Source organism: Lagopus muta, chromosome 14 (assembly GCF_023343835.1).
Source record: "Lagopus muta isolate bLagMut1 chromosome 14, bLagMut1 primary, whole genome shotgun sequence".
NCBI classification, from domain to species: Eukaryota; Metazoa; Chordata; class Aves; order Galliformes; family Phasianidae; genus Lagopus; species Lagopus muta.
The window spans coordinates 17906512-17924757 of NC_064446.1; the positions used below are offsets into that span (position 1 = coordinate 17906512).

At 47.3% G+C, this 18246-nt stretch overlaps 1 protein-coding gene and 1 long non-coding RNA gene across 5 annotated transcripts; both read left to right on the plus strand.

The window, feature by feature from the left end:
- Positions 1-4962: 4962 nt before the first annotated feature.
- On the plus strand, positions 4963-8066 carry EGR1 (early growth response 1). Its single transcript, XM_048960891.1, has 2 exons — positions 4963-5408; positions 5730-8066. The coding sequence occupies exons 1-2, from the start codon at positions 5177-5179 to the stop codon at positions 7025-7027; spliced, it is 1530 nt and encodes a 509-aa protein (XP_048816848.1). The 5' UTR covers positions 4963-5176; the 3' UTR covers positions 7028-8066.
- Positions 8067-9732: 1666 nt separating this feature from the next.
- Positions 9733-17992, plus strand: LOC125700350 (uncharacterized). Of its 4 annotated transcripts, XR_007379874.1 has the most exons (6): positions 9733-9993; positions 11509-11621; positions 12473-12654; positions 15418-15901; positions 16196-16302; positions 16743-17992. It is a non-coding gene; the product is annotated as an uncharacterized LOC125700350 (long non-coding RNA). The 4 variants fall into 4 exon arrangements; XR_007379872.1 differs by having other exon boundaries at positions 15418-16302; XR_007379871.1 differs by lacking the exon at positions 16196-16302.
- Positions 17993-18246: the final 254 nt, after the last annotated feature.

Sequence of the window (18246 nt, forward strand, 5' to 3'; positions counted from 1 at the left end):
TTTTGAAGTCTACTGAGTCATGCATCCTAAAAGATCTTCAAGGATTTGTTTAAATTGAAGCATCAAAACTTGAGGGAAATCCCTTCAGATTTCCCAGATTTCCAAGGAAAATCTGTGATTCCACCTTTCTGCTCATATATAACGTCTGAGGAGCAAGGAAAAACGAACAGATAAACAAAAAAACCAATACCTACATAAACCAATTCTCACGTGAGCAGTGCTTTACTTCACTCCGCAGACCGGGTCCATGTCCTGAAACAGTAACTGGGAAGACTTCCCTCCTGTGGTTAGATACACCACTACAAAGGAGGTGCATAGTGCATTTCAGACCTACTTACACAATGAAGGAAATGACGTACCTGAAAGCAGTAAGAATTTGCAGCAAACATGGGGATTTCCATTTCAGAGCAAAGCCATACATCCAAAAGTAAAGATAAAATCTGTTTCTGACTCTCATAGTATTGAAAAGACTACTTAAATTTAAGTAGTGTTAAATTTTAAATTATCTTCTTTTTGAGCCTCCATCCAAAAGCCTTTTCTTGTAATCATTTTAACTTCAAGTAAAACAAAACGACACATACATTTAAAATATCTATCTATATATAGGCATATAGAATATGTTACAGCACAACTCTGTAACAGCTTTTTAAGGCTTGCTTCCAGGAGGTAGAAGGGAGTGAAAACAATTCTACAGTATTCATTTAAAAAGCTGGAATTCTCATTCCTGTTTTTAACTCCTTGGGTATACAATATAATATACAATGATAGAGAATAATACAAATTTTTAAGGGGGTGCCTATGAAAACTTGCACAGTTTGGAATATTAAATACAGTACCGAATAGAAATAGAACAGAGAAATGAATGAGGTCATCAGAGGTTTGGGATAATGGAAATCAAAGGCGTGTGAATTTGAATGACTAGATAGAGACCCAGCAAAATTATCAACACTGCTGTTACATTACTACATATCTAGAGAAACACAGTATCTTTGAAAGAAAAGATGACTCAGCTGATGTATCATGAAACCTCAACAAGGCAATGCAAAAGATTCTTTCATTTAGTTAAAAAAAAAAAAAAAAAAAAAAAGGAACATAATGATTATTGATCAGAAAGATATAGTTGAAATTTGAGTTTTACCAATCAAAAACCTTTTTCCCCCATATAGGACTTCTGAGAACAAAAACTGACCAAATGTAGCTGTCTCTTCAGTGCTTCAGTGAACCCAGAAAGCCTCACCAGAATGGTAGGGGTCACATAGCAAAGTAGTTTTCTTTGTTTTTTAAAACAATAGTTTATATGTAGCTCAAGCTGTTCATACCACTCTGTCTGCAGTTCTGAAGCAGTTCTCTTCCCCAGAACACGGCACATGTGGGCATATTGGAGCAACTCCAGCAAAGGGCTGCTAGCACAATTATATGACAGGAGCATATTCTAGAACAGTTTGCATTGGAAGGGACCTCAAAGATCATCTAGTTCCAACCACCCTGCCATGGCCAGGGTTGCCAATCTCTAGATCAAGCACTGGATTAGGTACTGGCCTTGAACATGTCCAGGGATGGAGCATCAGCAACCTCTCTGGGCAGCCTGTTCCAGCACCTCATCGCCCTCTCAGCGAAAAACTTCCCCAATATCTAATCTAAGTCTCCCCTCTTTTAGTTTAAAACCATTCCTCTTTGTTCTATCACTATCTACCTGTGTGAAATGTTTATTTCCTTCCTATTTATAATCTCCCCATATATTTGAAGGCTGTAATGAGGTGTCCCTGAAGCCCTCTCCTCTCCAGACTGAACAAGCCAAGCTCATTCAGTCTGGTCAATGCAGGAGAGGTGCTCCAGCCCTCAGATCATCTTTGTGCCCCTCCTCTTGGACTCTGTCCAACAGCTCCACATCTTTCTTGTGCTGGGGGCCGCTGACCTGGACACAATGCTCTGCGTGGGGCCTCATAAGGGCAAAGACAGGGACGATCCCCTCCGTCGCTTTGCTGCCACCCCTCTTATGATGCAGCTCAGGATACTGTTGGCCTTCTGGGCCGCAAGCACCGAAGTCCTTCTTGGCAGGGCTGCTCCCAGTGAGTTCTTCTCCCAGTCATTATGTGTATCCGGGATTGCCGTGACCCAAGAGCAACACTTTTTAAATTGGCTTTACTGAACATCATTAGGTCTATTTTGGCCCACCTTTTGATTTTGTCAAGGTTCCTCTGGATGCCATCCCTTCCTTTTGCCATATCAACTGCACTTGGTGTCATCTGCGAACTTGCTGACAGCACACTCAATCCCATCATCTGTAAAACTGATTAAGATGTTAAACAGTACTGGTCCCAAAACTGAGCGCTTGGGGGACACCACTCATCACTGGTCTCCATCTGGAAATAGAGCCATTGGCTGTATCACTTTGGCTATGACCTTCCAACCAATTCCTTATCCGCTGAGTAGTCCAGTCTTTAACGTTATAAGACTGTTATATGAGGAGTGGCTGAGAGACAAGTCTCTTCAGTCTGGACAAAAGAGGGCTCAGAAGAGACTGACATCAGCACACACAAATATCCTACAAGAGGATATAAAAAAGACAGAGCCAAATTTTTTTCAGCGGTGTCTAGTGAAAAGCAATGCACACAAACTGGAAAAAAAATAATAATAAAAACAATTTAAAATAAAAGGTGTGGATTTTTGTTATTTTTATTTTTTCTTTTCCTATGGAGATGTCTGAATGCTTGACAGGTTGCCCAGAGAAGTTGTAAAGGCCCCATCCTTGGAGTTAATTAAAATTCAATCGGACAAGGCCCTGTTCAGCTTGCTGTAGTTGGTCCTGTTTTGAGGAGGTCAGTAGAATAGATGATCTACAGATGACACTTCCAAACTTGATTCTGCGTAAGACCTATAGCATTAGAGTGATCCTTTCTAACAGGACTCTAAACCGCAATGTGCTAGTGGAAACCCGAGACAAGCTGCAATCATCATGTATGAGACTTCTCAAAAGTCTTGCAGCAGAAAGTTGAATCTGTTAGGATGATCTCTGAATCACATTTAAAGTAAAGGTCTGGACTGGTGAAATGACTTTTGAAAAACAATGCGATTTATCTCCCTAGAGAGTCGATATCAGAGAACAAATGCATGTTAACTGCCTTTCAGACACAGGGTGCGGATGAGAGGGAGATTTTCATGCACTTCCTGGAGGCATTGCTTGGCTGCAATCCATAGCTGATTTTAGGAGTAGGAACGCACAAGTGGAGGAGGCAATGCAGTCTTGCAGACCAGTTGGCTCTACAAATAGCAACTCAGATAAAATAGTGCACGAGAGAGGTGTAAACCTTCCATAATAGTGGGCAGACTGAGCCTTGTTGTCGCTCGCACCTTGAACATAAATCAAAAAGGCAGCAGCGCCTGGTGCTGTGAGTTACCCAACCGCCTTCCCGTGGCACAGGAGGGCTCCCTAGCATCCGCGCTGCTCGGCGCCAGGATTTCGGCGGGGAAACACCAGCTCTGATGCTGGCCGCGTAGCGCTGCGGGCCGGGCTGCGGGCCGTGCCAAAAGCGAGCGCGTGCGAACTGCCCTCCGCTGCCCTCCATCTATGCGGCGAAACGAGATCTAACAGAGCACAGAGACGGGAGCGGTAGGGAACCGGCGCAGCCAGGCTTCCCGCAGCGTCACAGGCCCGACGCAACCCGATCGGGCTGGCCGCAGCACGCCGGCACAGATACCCCAGCGGGGAGCGCGGTGTGACTCGCCCGCAGCAACATCTCCCCCCCGCCCGCGGGCCGACAGAAACCCCGCGCAATGCGGGGAAACCCTCGCCGCCACACTGCGCATGCGTACTGCGACCGCACTGCGTCGCCGGTGCCGCTTGGCCCGGCGCCAGGGGAGCCCCGCGCCGGCAGCGGGGCGGAGCGGCGGCCGCGTCGGCCGCCTATTTATAGCACGGGAGCCTCCCTGCTGCCCGCGGAGCGTTTTCTTGTGCGCCTTTTCGGGCGGAAGCTGAAGCTCTCAGCCCCTTGGTAAACAGCCGCGGTTCCGTGCGGAGCCAGAGTGAGAGCCAGCTGCGGGGCGGCAGGCAGCCGCGGCCGTAATAAGGCGCGTCCTCAGGGTTTATACCCTGAGAGAATGTGAGCGGAGTCCCGAGCGGTATTGCTTCACAGCACGCCCAGCACAGCGGGTGCCGCAGCCGTGCGGTGCCTGCTCTCCGTTGCGTGAGGGCGACGCAGAGAGTCCCGGCCCGGGGCAGCGTACAGAGCTCCTTCGATCTCGGCAGAGCTACGAAGTGCCGGAGGTTCCCTTTTCAGGGAACGGCCAGCACCCAGGAAACGCCGCATCGCGGCTGCCGGCGCGCGGCCCCTCCACGGGCACCGGGAAAGCGAGCAGGGCGAGCCGAGAACGAGGCGGCAGCGAAAGCCCTGCCTGGAGCCTGCCGCCGACGGCGGGGCTGAGACAACCCGGGAGGTCCCCGGTGCCTCCGCGCTGTCCGCCCGGCGGCGGAGCCGCGCACTTTCGCGGCCCGGAGGCGGGCGGGAGCGCGCACGTCCCGGCGGCAACCCGGCTCCCGCGCCAGGGCTCCCCGACCCCGCCTCGCCGGGACCGGAATCGCCAAATAAGGAGAGGGATGTCTCCGCCGGAACCGAGACTTATATGGCCGCTTCCTTATATGGAAAGGGCGGCCGAGGCTTCCGGCGGGCAGGACGGGGCAGGCGGGGGCCGGACGGCGCGGGCCTCAGGGCCGGCATAGCAGAGGTGATACTGCTCGCGGCGGGACACCGGGCCGCTGCGGGTGTGAGGGCCGTGGCGGGCGCGGGTCTCTCAGTCAAGGGCGGGTGGGGCCCCCACCGCCCGGCTTTCCCCGGTGCCAGGCGCTGACGCCAGGCGGGGTCCTCCGGCTCGCCTCCAAATAAGGGCTTCCTGCTTCCCATATATGGCCATGTACGTCAGGGCCGGGGCGGGCTGCGGCTGGTGGGATCCGATATATAGAGGCGGCTCCGGAGTGGGCGAGGAGCCGAGCGCTTCCAGCGGGCAGCGGGGGGAAGCCCCGGGCCGTCCGGTGGGCGGAAGGTGATCGCTTCCAGCGGGCAGCTCTGGGTGGACGAGGCGCAAGGGCAGGCAGCAGGCAACGGCCGCCTCGCCGTAGCCGGCCCATCCATCGGGCCCGCGGCGGCGGCGTCACCCGTCGGAGCCCGAACCCGGCTCCCTCATGGCTGCGGCCAAGGCAGAGATGCAGCTCCTGCCCTCGCTGCAGATCTCCGACCCCTTCGGCGTCTTTCCGCACTCGCCTCCCGCCATGGACGGCCACTATCCCAAACTGGAGGAGATGATGCTGCTCAGTGGCGGGGGACAGTTTCTTGCACCTTCCGGGGCGCCCGAGAGTGCGGGCTTCGGCGTGGCCGGGGAGCCCGGCGAGCAACATTTTGAGCACCTCGCGGCAGGTAAGCGTGATGGCCTCGCCCGGGCGGGCAGGGGAGTCCTGGTCAACCGCGGAGGCGGCAGCGCCCACGGGAGCTCCGAGACGCAGCGATGCCTCTGACCCGGCAGCTGCGCGGGGGTATCTCCTATGCTGTGCGTCAGCGGCTCTGGGCTCGTTGCTGCTGGAGACCTGCCAGCGGCGCTGCAATATGTTGCACTCAATTATTAATTAACCAGAAGCAAAGATCTGGGGCTGCACTGCGTGGGGATGGCTCGTGAAGCACTGGCAGCAGCTCCAGAGCTGCAGTGGCTGCTAGAAGTAATCACTTCTCTTCTATTTTCAGACACTTTTCCTGAGATCTCCCTGAACAACGAGAAAGCCATGCCAGAAACCAGCTATTCCAACCAAACGACACGGCTACCACCAATTACCTACACGGGGCGCTTCTCCCTAGAGCCGGCCCCCAACAGTAGCAACTCTTTATGGCCAGAGCCCCTCTTCAGCCTTGTCAGTGGGCTGGTGAGCATGGCTAATGCACCTCCCACCTCTACATCCTCTTCATCTTCTCCTTCCTCTTCACAGAGCACTCCCCTGAGCTGTTCTGTCCAAGCCAGTGAGAACAGTCCAATTTATTCAGCTGCACCAACTTTCCCCACTTCCACCTCTGATATTTTCCCCGAACCGCAGACCCAGTCCTTTCCCAGCCCCTCTGGAGTCCCCATCCAATATCCACCTCCAGCTTATCCAACTGCTAAAACCAACTTCCAGGTACCAATGATCCCGGATTACCTGTTCTCTCAGCAACAGAGTGAGCTCAACCTTATCTCAGCTGATCAGAAGCCCTTCTCAGCCCTTGAGACCAGAGCACAGCAGCCTTCCCTCACACCGCTGTCCACTATCAAGGCATTTGCCACACAGACTGGCTCTCAGGAGTTGAAGACCCTCAACACTAACTATCAGTCCCAGCTGATCAAGCCCAGCAGGATGAGGAAATACCCTAATCGTCCCAGCAAGACACCTCCTCATGAACGGCCCTATGCTTGCCCAGTGGAGTCCTGTGACCGGCGATTTTCACGGTCTGATGAACTAACTCGTCACATTCGCATCCACACTGGACAGAAACCTTTCCAATGCCGCATTTGCATGCGGAACTTCAGCAGGAGTGACCACTTGACCACACACATCCGCACACATACAGGAGAGAAGCCATTTGCATGTGACATTTGTGGCAGAAAGTTTGCCAGAAGTGACGAGAGGAAGAGACACACCAAAATCCATCTTAGGCAGAAGGACAAGAAAGTGGAAAAGGCAGCTTCAGTCTCAACTACTTCTTCCCCTGTTGCTGCCTACTCATCCTCTGTGGCTACGTCCTACTCTTCCTCCGTAGCCACCACTTACCCCTCACCAGTGCGCACAGTGTATTCCTCCCCTGCTTCCTCTTCCTATCCCTCCCCTGCACACACAGCATTCCCATCCCCATCGATAGCAACCACTTACCCCTCTGTCACTGCCACGTTTCAGACCCAAGTGGCCACTTCCTTCCCATCTCCTGGGGTTACCAATAATTTCAGCTCACAGGTGACTTCAGCACTTTCAGACATGACATCAACCTTTTCTCCAAGGACAATTGAGATTTGCTAAGATCACCTTCTGGAACAGGAGCGTTCACCTCTTCCACTGGCACTATGAGACATGGAGTCTTCAGTTACTCCCCCAACACTGTATGTTGCAAGGCTATCTAATATTTCTTTAAAATTCAGCTGCCTGAAAAAACTGCTGTTTAAGTTTTCCACCACTGTTGATTAACTTAATTTGCATGGACTGTGGATATAAGTTCAGTATAATTTTCCCCATAAACAAACGATAGTATTTTATTGAGAGGAAAGGACCTTTAATTAAGCACATAGCTGATGTAAATTGTATGTGTGCCATGGTTTTGCTTTCCTTTAGGTACTGTTGATGTTGAAAAATTTTTGCATATCCACGTTGTATTATTTGGAGTTTGCAGGGCCATATTTTGTAAATGTTAATTCTATTTTAGTGGCAATGCTGTAATGAGTTTAAAACTTCTTTGGGTACAGCACTTACTGTATTTGAGCATGTAAGAGTGATGTTATGTAAAAAACACCTGATAAGACACTCAAATGTGGCAGAAGTTTTGTTTTTAAAGTTACAAGTCTTGGTGCCTTTTTGTGAAGCCTTGCTGATGTCATGCATTTGTGTGAATAGATGCTTTGCATCTTGCCTTAAAGCAAAAGGGATGTTATGCAAACAATGTAAGAGAAAGCAGGGAATGGGTGGGGAAGGGAACACTAGTATGCCCTGGGAGACAGAATGTAAGCAAAAAAACCCCACAGAAACAAATAGGAAACAAATTAAGAAGAACAACAACAAAATCCCACTTCTCAAAGTCTATTTTTGTTACAAAAATGTAAATTTATAAGTATGTATATTCAGGAGTTGGAATGTTGTAGTTACCTACTGAGTAGGCAGCAATTTTTTTGTATGTTATGAACATGCAGTTCATTATTTTGTGATTTATTTTTACTTTGTAATTGTGTTTGTTAAAATGAAAGTGACTGTTTGGCTTCTAAATACATTGAATGCGCTTTCCTGCAAATGGGATATTTGGTGTACCAATACCCTTCAGAAAATGTAATAAAAAAGCAAAATCAAATCATGTAAGTTTTCACATTTTCCTTTAAGCTGCCACATAAGAAGCCTGTTGCAGAAAACCTGACTGCTAGGAAGTAATGGGTGCTATTTATTTCCTGGAGAAGTACCTGCATGAAGAAAGGAAGGAGTATCAGTCACTCCTGACTGTGTCCAGGAGTGCTGTCAAAGGTGTGGATACAGCAAATGCCCTTGCATTGGTTGCATCATCTACTGTTTGGAAGTAATCACAATTCTTGTTTTCTGGCTTCTCCAGAAGCGTGTGAGCTTATCACAGAAAGCAAAACAATGCTCCCAGTGCTGAAGGTGAGGCTTAAAAGTTAGAATCTCAAATATGCAAAGACCTTCCTGGGTAGTAAAAAGGGTATGTTAAGGCAATGGCATAGTTTCCAGCTGAAAATAAAATAAGTTCAGTACATGTGGCTGATGGACGGAAGGCAGGGAGATGAGAATTGTCATAGCTTCTTCTGTTACACAGCGCATGGCATAAGAAGTGCATGTGCTTGATGGCCTATAGTACAAATGTTTTAGTGTTTGGAGAAGGAAAGTGCATCCTTATTTGATGGCTTAAAATATATTTCAGAGTGCACAAGCTCTCTATGGAGTGAATTCAGAGGAGTTTGCAGCTGTGAGAAGTAGCAGTACAAATTTAAAGGAGGGGTCTAGTGTCAGTCTTTCCAGGTAGGTTCTTTACAAACTACTTGATATCTGGAGTTGTGAGGAGCTGAGAAGCAAACACAGGAGTTGATGCCTGTATCTGGCATGATGTTCAACAGGAAGCAGTTTCTGTAGCAGATGGCACACACTAATACTTGCCAAAGTCAAGTCCACAGGCTCAGGAGTACAACAAGCTGAATTCCCTGGCTAGTTCCTCTTGAATGCAGTCCTTAGATTTTGGTCTCAACTGTGACAACTTTTACTTTGAATTGTCTGTCCACATGCATGACAGGAATGAAAGAAAACACATGGCCTTCTGTGCCTGGTCTTTTTGTGGCCTTTGTCCAGTAACAGGAAAGTATATTTCAGGGTTTCTGTGCATATTCTGTGAAGCTCTCTTTCTTCACGCTGGTCTGAAGAGGACAAGCCTTATGAAGTTTACTCCCTAGTTTTATTGGGAGCATGAGAATTTTCTTTTGAGGAGGCCGCAGCACAGCTAGGATTCTCTCCCAAGGAGGCTGTTCCCAGGGAAGCAGCAGGCATTGCCAGCAGCTGGGAAACTTCCCCCCTTGTGAGCAAATGCCAGCTGGAGCTGGACAAGAAGTACACTAGGGGTAGCACAGGCCGCTGTCAGAAAATTCGTTTGGCTGATTTAAACCTCAGCGGTTTGTGATCTGTGACTAGCTTCAGCTGTGATCATTAGTGACAGAGAAACAAAACGTGCGTCACCGCTAGCAGCAGCCCAGCTGGTCTTGGGGGCGCCGCGGGAACCCACAGCGACTGCTCGCGGAACGGCACCGCGCCGCCGGGGCCGGGCCGGGCAGCGGCACACCGCGCCACTGCTGGGAGCGCGCCGGCGGCGGCGGGCTGAGCCGCGTCACGGAGGCACGGGGCCGCCAAGGCCGAACGGAAACGCCGCTCCAGTGGCGGCCGGAAGCAGGACCACCATATTTGGCGTTTCCACATCTCCTTTTATGGTACTTCCGAGGCCCAAAAAAGGCGCTTCCTGCTTCCACCCTCCCGGGACTGCGCGGTGGATTTTCCGGGAGCCCGCTGGCCTGAGAGCCGCCGCTGCCTGGGCGCGGTTCCGCCCTCACCCCGGGGGCGACCTGGCGGGTTCCTTGCACGCAGCGGGCCCTGAATTGGCCGCGGGCGGCTCTGGGTTTGGGCAGCGTCTGCTTCGCCCAGGGCCCACCAGTAGGCCCGGAGCCTTTCGGACGCTCAACCCGGGGGATCTGCGGCTGAGGGCCCCGGGCCGTTCTTCGCTCCGCGTTCCGGTGCGGTTTCTTTCGTAGAAGCTTTGTCGCTTTGTGTACGTCCGTCAGAAATAGGTTCGGTGCAGTTTAACCCGAGGAGTGCTGAAAAGGCCGTTGCCCGCGTTCAGCCAGGCTTTTCTTCTGTAGAGCCTTTTCATAAGCTGCTGTTCACCTGGGGAAGTGGGGGCGGTCCTTGCCTAGGAGGCTGTTTTGCTCTTTAATTGCGCTGCGTGGCCTCAGAATCTTTCTAGATGAATAGATTCTTCAGTCACTTTTCCTTCAGAAATGTATTTCTGGGCTGCAGGCCAGCTCTGGTGATTCTGAAGAACCCACCTTCCCCTTGTGTGCTATGTGGCCTTGTTGCTTTGTGCCTTGTTTTGTTCTGGAAATGCTACTAGAGATAACAGTTGTGAAATACAACTGTAAAGCAATTTTAGTTGCAGCTGTGGATTGAAAGACAAACACTGTGTAGAGAATGAGTTTAGTTCTAGCACTTCTGATGGCTGTTCATACGTAGTCAGAAATCTGACATAAAGTTCAAGAAAGCACAGCAGCATTTTGGTTGATTCTATTGGTTAAAGGTTTCAGCTGTGATTCTTATTTTTGTGTAAATAAGCTTGAGGTGGTGAGAAACTCCAGGTGTACTCAGGTGAACTGGAAAGCAGCTCTAAGTCATTAATTTAGTGGCAGAAGCTTTCTGTAATTCTGACATTCTTCTCAAGGATGAGGGCGTTTTGTGAACAAAACCAGGTCCCAGGAGTTGCAGCTGTGGCTGTAACATGCCAGAGGCATGTGGTGTCATAAAATGAACACACAAAGATCTTTATTTTTTAAAATGTGTCAGCATGAAAATGGAATAGCTAATAAGTAAGCAAATGTTGATTAAAAACTTGCTAAGAAAACTGTTGTAATTGATCAAAAGAAATTCAGTTTCTGGTCTGTTGTCAGAGGTAGTCCTGGAATGTTCTTCTAGCAGTTGTGACCTGTGTCTAATAAATTTCATGAGCTGGAGCCTCTCTTGGTGTTTTTTTTTTTTTTTTTTTTTTTTTTTGTGTGTGACTCTATCCAGATGATTTATGGAGTTGGGCAAGGTCACAGTATTCATGGTATTTGACTGAAGAGTGAGTATTAGTGTATCCAGGTGCTGTCAGAAGTAGAAACTTTTGTGTGCTTAAACTCTCTACTTCATAATTTAGTTTGATTGCTATTAAGACTTACTGCAGAATGTGAAGATAATAAAGTTTCTGTGACAGGGGAAACCAAGTTTTGTAGCTTCTGTGTCTGTTTTGTAAAGTGAGTGGTTTGTACCTCCTGTCATCCTTTCCTGTACCTCGTGTCATTCTCCTTTGTTGTTTCTAATAAGTAGAGGCCTGCACTATCCGCAGTATTCAGTGTGTCCCTGCTTGAGCAGGTTTCGCCAGATGACCCCCAGAGGTTCCTTCTAACCTAAACTGTTTTGTGATTCTCTGATGTAGGATGAATATAGATTAATTGAAGTATATATTTTTGCTTCCTATGTTCTTTATTACTTGTCAGATATTTCCAAACATTCCATCTGGCTTTTGAGCAGTGATCTGATCACTCCAGTCACTCCAGAATGTGGAGACAAAGCAGCGAGAGTCGGCAGAAGAGAGGGAATATGGCAACAGGTGAACCTCAAATAACTAAATATTAGTGCAGTAAGTTCAAGATTGTTGCACGTATAATGGAAACCAGAGAGAAAAAAGCCTCTGGGGAGAAGTCTTGTGCATTATGGGGTGTCTTGTTGGAATCTTGTGTTACAGGAAATTGAGGCTGCCTTGTAAACTAAAGTCTTTATGTTTAAAAAAAAAAAAAAAAAAAAAAAAAATTAACAGTAAAACATTCCCCACTTGTAGAATGTGTTGTGTTTAGGTAGTTCTTGTAGTAGTTCACTGGGTCTCACGTGTTCCTTTTCTTGCTTGGAGGAAGGCATCTCTGTGAATGTATTTCCTTATTGCAGCATTTTTATATGGGAAGGACAGACATCTGTCTTTTTTTCAACATGCTGCAGTTTCCGTTTTTGAAAAGCAATGGCAGTGAATAGGTGAAACACTGGGTGAGAGGAGGCTGTCATTGTTATCATAACCAGGAGATCAAAGAGGGAGGATGGAATGCTCTGTCTGAATTTGTGCACAGTGACAGAGTTGTCATGGCAGGAGATACAGACAGAGTACATGCTCTTTTTCTCTAAAGATAAGTTGCCACCATTTCAGTTCTTATCACAACTTTAAGAGATAGTGTTTCACCACAATAGTACTGTTAAACAAGCTTTTGAAGTTATTTTGCTGTGTGTCGCCTACCTTTGCATGTCAAACCTGTGTCTTATTTCACAAAATTTATTCTGTTGGTAAAGGACTGTGGTGTTGCTGTTTATTAGAAGGCGTCTTGTAAGTTCCTCTTGAGCACCATACAGAAACCACTGTATAACATCCCATTTCTTGCATCTCTGTTCTCTCTTCCTGTCTTTTTCATACCATAGTGCTAATCCAGAGCACAGTGTTTGGAATCACTATGGCATACAACCAAGAGCATTTGTGGCTGTCCAATGAGAACCTGATTGTGAAGCTTCAGGCTTGCTGTTGAGGCTGTCTTGTTTGTCAGGAATTTGACTCCAGAGTGAGTTTTTTGAAGAAGGAAGTTCCAGCAGTCAGTCACATCCAGGTATGAAATCCTTTAATTTGGTTAGAAAATTGTCAGTTGCTCTCTATATGCACACTTATTGACTAGTTTTGTTCAACACAAAGAGTTGCCACACAATTAGATATCCTCTCATTTTGTGGATTACTGAAAGGCATTTCCTTCTCCCAAAAAAATCTCTTTGTGTAAGTTACTTCTCTTAGTGATATATGAGCAATAAATTCTTCTCAAGCAGAACAGAGAGAGAGAGAGAGAGAGAGAGAGAGAAAGCACATCTGAGAAATGTTCACCTGTCATTTCACCATCTCATTTGGTGTTTTGGAAATAGGACAATATGAAGTTTATGTAGTGGAAATGCTAAGTTATGGCCTGAAACAGTGATTTGAGCTCCTGGTGGGAAGGCAAGGCTAACAGGAGAGCTCAGGTGCAAGCAGTGTATCTGAATGACTGGAAGGAGCGGAGCCAGGATCCACCTCTTCCCAGACCTCATTTAAGGGTTGGCAGTGGAGGTGAGGGCTTCTCTTGCTGGAGGTCTCTGCCTACCTGAGGCCGCTTCTATTTAGTATCATTATTAATGATCTTAATGAGGGGGTTGAGTTCACTCTCAGTAAGTTTACATATGGCACCCGGTTGGGAGGGAATGTTGATCCCCCAGAGGGGAGAAAAGCTCAACAGAGGGACCTGGATGGAATGGATCAATGGGCCAAGGTAAACTGTATGAGTTTCAAGAGGGCCAAGTGTCAGGTCCTGCATTTTGGTCACAACAACTCCAGGCAACCCTACAGGCTTGGGGAGGAGTGGCTGAAAAGCTGCCTGATGGAAAGGGACCTTAGTGTGCTGATGGACAGCTGGCTGAGTATGAGCCAGCAGTGTGTCCATGTGGCCAAGAAGGCCAATGGCTCCTGGCTTTTATCAGGAATGGTGTGGTGAGCAGGACTGGGGAAGTCATCCTGCCCCTGTGCTCAGCACTGGTGAGGTCTCACCTCGAGTACTGTGTTCAGTTTGTGCACTTCAGTACGGAAAGGACATGCAGGTGCTGCAGCAGGTCCAAAGAAGGGCAACAAGGCTGTGAAGGGCTTGGAGAATATGGCCTATGAGGAGAGACTGAAGGAACTGGGGCTATTCAGTCTGGGGAAGAGGAGGCTGAGGGGAGACCTGATTGCTCTTCCAATACCTGTAAGGTGCTTACAGTGAGAGCGGGGCTGGTCTCTTCTCAGTGGTGACAGGTGGCAGGATGAGGGGAAATGGCCTCAAGTTGTGCCAGGGTAAGTTTAGGTTTGATATCGGGAAGAAACTTCTATACAGAAAGGGCTGTTAAGCACTGGAATAGGGTCCCCGGGGAGGTGGTTGGGTCACCATCCCTGAATGCGTTTAAAAACCATCTGGATGCGGTGCTCAGGGACGTGATTTAGCAGAGGGTTGTTAGAGGTAGGGTAGTATGGTTAGGTTGTGTTAGGACTTGATCTTTAAGGCCTTTTCCAACATGAGCAGTTCTATGATTCTCAAGGTAATAATCTATTTTCTGAAGTTTGGTCACTTATTTTTACTTAATGCTGAAAACCCACCAATGGGTATGGTTCGGAAATCTGTCCACTTGCTCAAATCACTGACCAACATCTTCAGGAGGACCTTGAGCTGATGTAACTCTGCAAGGAAGTTGTAACCTTCACTGTACAATCAGCAACTTGAAAATGATTTCAGTTTAATGGACAGCAAAATGGCTGCTAGTGGAAGAACAAAATAATGCTGCAGGATCAAAGTGTACTAGTAGGAGATGAGCAGAATGAATTGAGGCCAGTGGCAGTTAGTCAGTGCAGAGTTCCTGGCCTCGAATCTCACTTGCTCAGACTTGCTGGAGAATGTTCCTCCAGACTCGGCGGTTTTCCTCCCACTGAATTCATACTCTGTTACACTTAGCATGTATCCCTAGAAGATGGTTGTAGAAGGAAAAGGGACAAGATCTGAAGCATTTTAAAAGCAAACAAAGGAGCATAAAGGAAAACACACACCAAACTGCGCTGACCCAATGAAGGCAGCAGACTGAATGGTGGAAGGCCTTGAGAATTGTTTTGTTGTTCACTTGTGGTTACATTGGTCATGAACTTGCACACCTTAATTTCTCAAACTTTGGATGCTGTAGTAGAGGGTGGAGGAGATTTCAGAGCAGGAAAAGTACTCTGGCCGCTTGGTGTTGGTTGGCTGATGGAGGCCCCCTCTGTCACTTTGCTGACGATTAATTTCACCAAAGCTCAGTGACATCGCTGATGCAGCGGTTCCTTTTTTCATTCAAGCTGGAGATCCGGTCTCCTTTTCCTTTGCTCTGAATAGCACGGCGCTAGGCTTAACCCGGAGTGGCATTCTGAACTGTGGCAGTGAAGTTCAGTTCTGAAGGAGGCTCCAACTCTCAGGCTGGTGCTGGCAGCGACAAGTGCCATCGTTCTGAGTATGTAGAGGCAGTGAGGCAGCAAAATAGAAAACAGGTGTTGGAGCTTGAAGCTCAGTTCAGAAAGAAAGGGGTTTTCAAGCATCGTTAGGACGCTGCCAGCTCTGATAGTAATCACTGCTCAGAGTGGTCAGTCCTCCTAGGGTTCTCAACAAACTCAGGAATTTGGGGACAGCATGGAGAACTCCCTACTCCAACAAATGACATTCCTCTTCATCAGCCCAGACGTACCTTACCTCTGTCTTTTCTACATGTAGGAAAGCAGGTCTCTGGTGCAACTTTTTCCAGTGTTGCTTACTTTGGAATGTGTAAGCGTGGAATCTGTCCCTCTCTGTCCTTTGCAGGATGTCATTTCTCACAGCAAAAAGCTTTCTAAGGAGAACAAGAAGCAGCTCTGACATGATGACGCTGAACAAGCAAAAGGGAGAATTGAAAGCTTTGAGCAAAGAGAAGGGGGGGGAACAAAGCTGGAAGCCTGTCAACATCTTTTCTACTTCCTTCAGGAACGCAGCTTCTCGTGCTGCTCCTAGAGCACGCCTCCTGTCATAGAGGCTTCCCTCTGCCGGTGCAGTCTTGGCAGTGCGCTGCAGCGTTGCGGCATCGTAATTCTTTGTGGCGCTGGCCTTTGTGGACGCATACATGAAGCATTTTTCTTCTTGTTGTAGACTAGCCCAGGGTAGTTGGGAAAGCTGAATTTTTCAGATGCCTAAAAGCAAATGCACAGAGCTCATGGATTTGGTCATCTTCACGCTGTGTAACTGTGTCCAGACGAAGAGAGGAATATCTGCTGTGTCAGCTTTCCCAAACAGCGCTTCTGGAGGAGATCAGGTATGTTGTAGCATAGGACACAGCCTTGCTGTGTTGCCTCAGTTTGGACAGTTTCTAGAATGGAAACCGTTCTTGTGTGACGTTCTGTGCTAATTTGCAGATAATTTCCTGCATTCTGCTTATCCCATTTCACATTAGTCCTTTCTGTAATCTGGAAAGGAGAAATTAACTTTGTTCTTTAGGAATTAATCTGTTTGTCTTTAGCCCCTACTTTGTTGCTCAGGAAGGCACTATTTTTGATCTAATGTAATGCCTTTCTGAAATTCAGTTCAATCTAAATTCTCTGCTGTCTAGTAAGAAGGACTGCCCACAGATTGCAAGCTGGAGCGTTACAGGCCAGTGATGAAGCTAACAAGGAGGCGTCTGGGTTTTAAAAAAGGAATCAGAAGGCTGAGAATCAGGTGCTTTGTTTGATGTTTTCATTGGCTGTCCTACTTCAAGATTCTGTTGGTCCATAGGCATGTCAGCTTGGTGCTTATGACTTCAGTTCTTATGATACAGAGCTGCACCACTTGCTGCCTAGACCAAATACAGATATTGTTGGAGGAGATTACTCTATGCATTATATATATATTTTAATGCTTTTAAAGTGTGAGGGTGGTATATGCCTTCAAACAAGTAGTGTCTAAAAGAAATGTATTTTTTTGTTCTTTTTTTTTTTTTCCTTGAGCAGTGGTTCAGGGAAATGTGGATGCTTTCTTCCCTGCCGCTATGTTTCCTATAGCGATATTATAGGGATGGTTTCTATTGTTGATTGCTTACTTTCTTATTTTAAATGCTGAAGGAAGTATACCATTCTTTTTCTTCTGCTTATGTAAGACTACCTTTGTTTCCTTCATAGATCTGAGCTGTGCTCTGGAACAGAATGTACAGCTGGATCTAGAACAGTTGCCAAAGAGGAGTCTGCAGACAAACGGTGCTGGATTTCCCAGAGGGAGGTCATCGAGTTCCTTGCCTTCTCGCAAAGTGTTCTTGTATTTTTCTTAAATAGCATTGCATGTTACTGCTGTACCAAGACTTTTATGACAACTCCATTATCTGTTTCCTAAAGGTGATGCTGAGAAACACGTCTCATGCATACCTCACGTTTTGTATTAATTCTTCCTTTGGGTCAAAAGCAGACCAAATCCTTGAAATGAGGCTGAAATAAAACTGAATAACTGTCTCACTGTTATTAAAATAGTTTGGCTGTGGTTCCTGTGGTCAGAATGCCCTGTGGCAGCTCCTGGCACCACTTGTGAATGAAAGAATTGATGACAAATTGCTTGATATCACGACCGATCTGGTGGATATTTACAAGCCTTGGGGGATCCAAACAGGATCTCAGAGTGGTGAGGCCAGGTCTGGAAGCTGCTACTGCAGTGTTTCTTCTAAGAGTTGCTCGGCTGTTTTGCATTGCTCTTGTGAGAGGTAGATTGTGGTTTTGTAGTAGAAGCTTCCAGTATTTTCTGTATGTAGTATAGGTCTACACTGAACTTACAACCCTTTTGTGAAATAGCAGTTTTCCTTCTGCTAAGTAAGTTGCTAAACAGAGTAAAAAGTTAAGATTTGGGGCATTCTGATGGGGGTAGAACTGAGCCAGGCACAAAATAAGGCAAATACGCAGGGTGGAGAGAGCAGGACAGAACAAACGTGCTCATTCTTGGAATTGTTGCCCTCCATGGAAGAGTACAAAACAGACCCAAGAAACAACAGGTTGGTAATGGACCTTATGTGGAAATGAGTCACAGCAACAGTGTTGGGGAGCTTGTGAACCTGAGATGCGAGCACCAGGAAAGCATTGCCTGCGTCGGGTTCAAGTGTATAGAACAGAATGAATTTCAAAGACTGGTGTGCAATTACTCCCTTGATAACGGGGGTGTGCGCCCGTTGCTGCAATAATAAATGAACTTTGTTGCTATCAGTAAGATCCTTGTCTAACCTGAAATTTTTGACTTGCAGTGTTTCTCACAAACGTGTAACTGAAATCAGATTTGGTTAATTGTTCCAAGCCATCCTGGGCTTGGCTGCACACATCTGTCCGATTGATACCAGGTTTTTTTTTTTTTTTTTATTGCCTCAGGCTCTGGCTGTAAAAAAAGCTGAATAATAAAAAGCATGACAACATCAATGTGCTGGTTATTTATTTATTGGCAGATATTTGTAAGCACGTAGTGCAGGTTCAGTGGGTTTGTCGAAGATGTCCTTCATTTTCTTTGTCGTCTCTTCTTCTCCCCCTTTCTCTCCTGTGTTTTTCCACTGCCATTAAAAGAGAAGAGGTTGCTGGGTGCCGTGCTGCAGGTGCCCATCAGTCCTACAGGTGAAATGATTTTCACGGTCTCTGATGCCATCGCGTGGCCAATCGG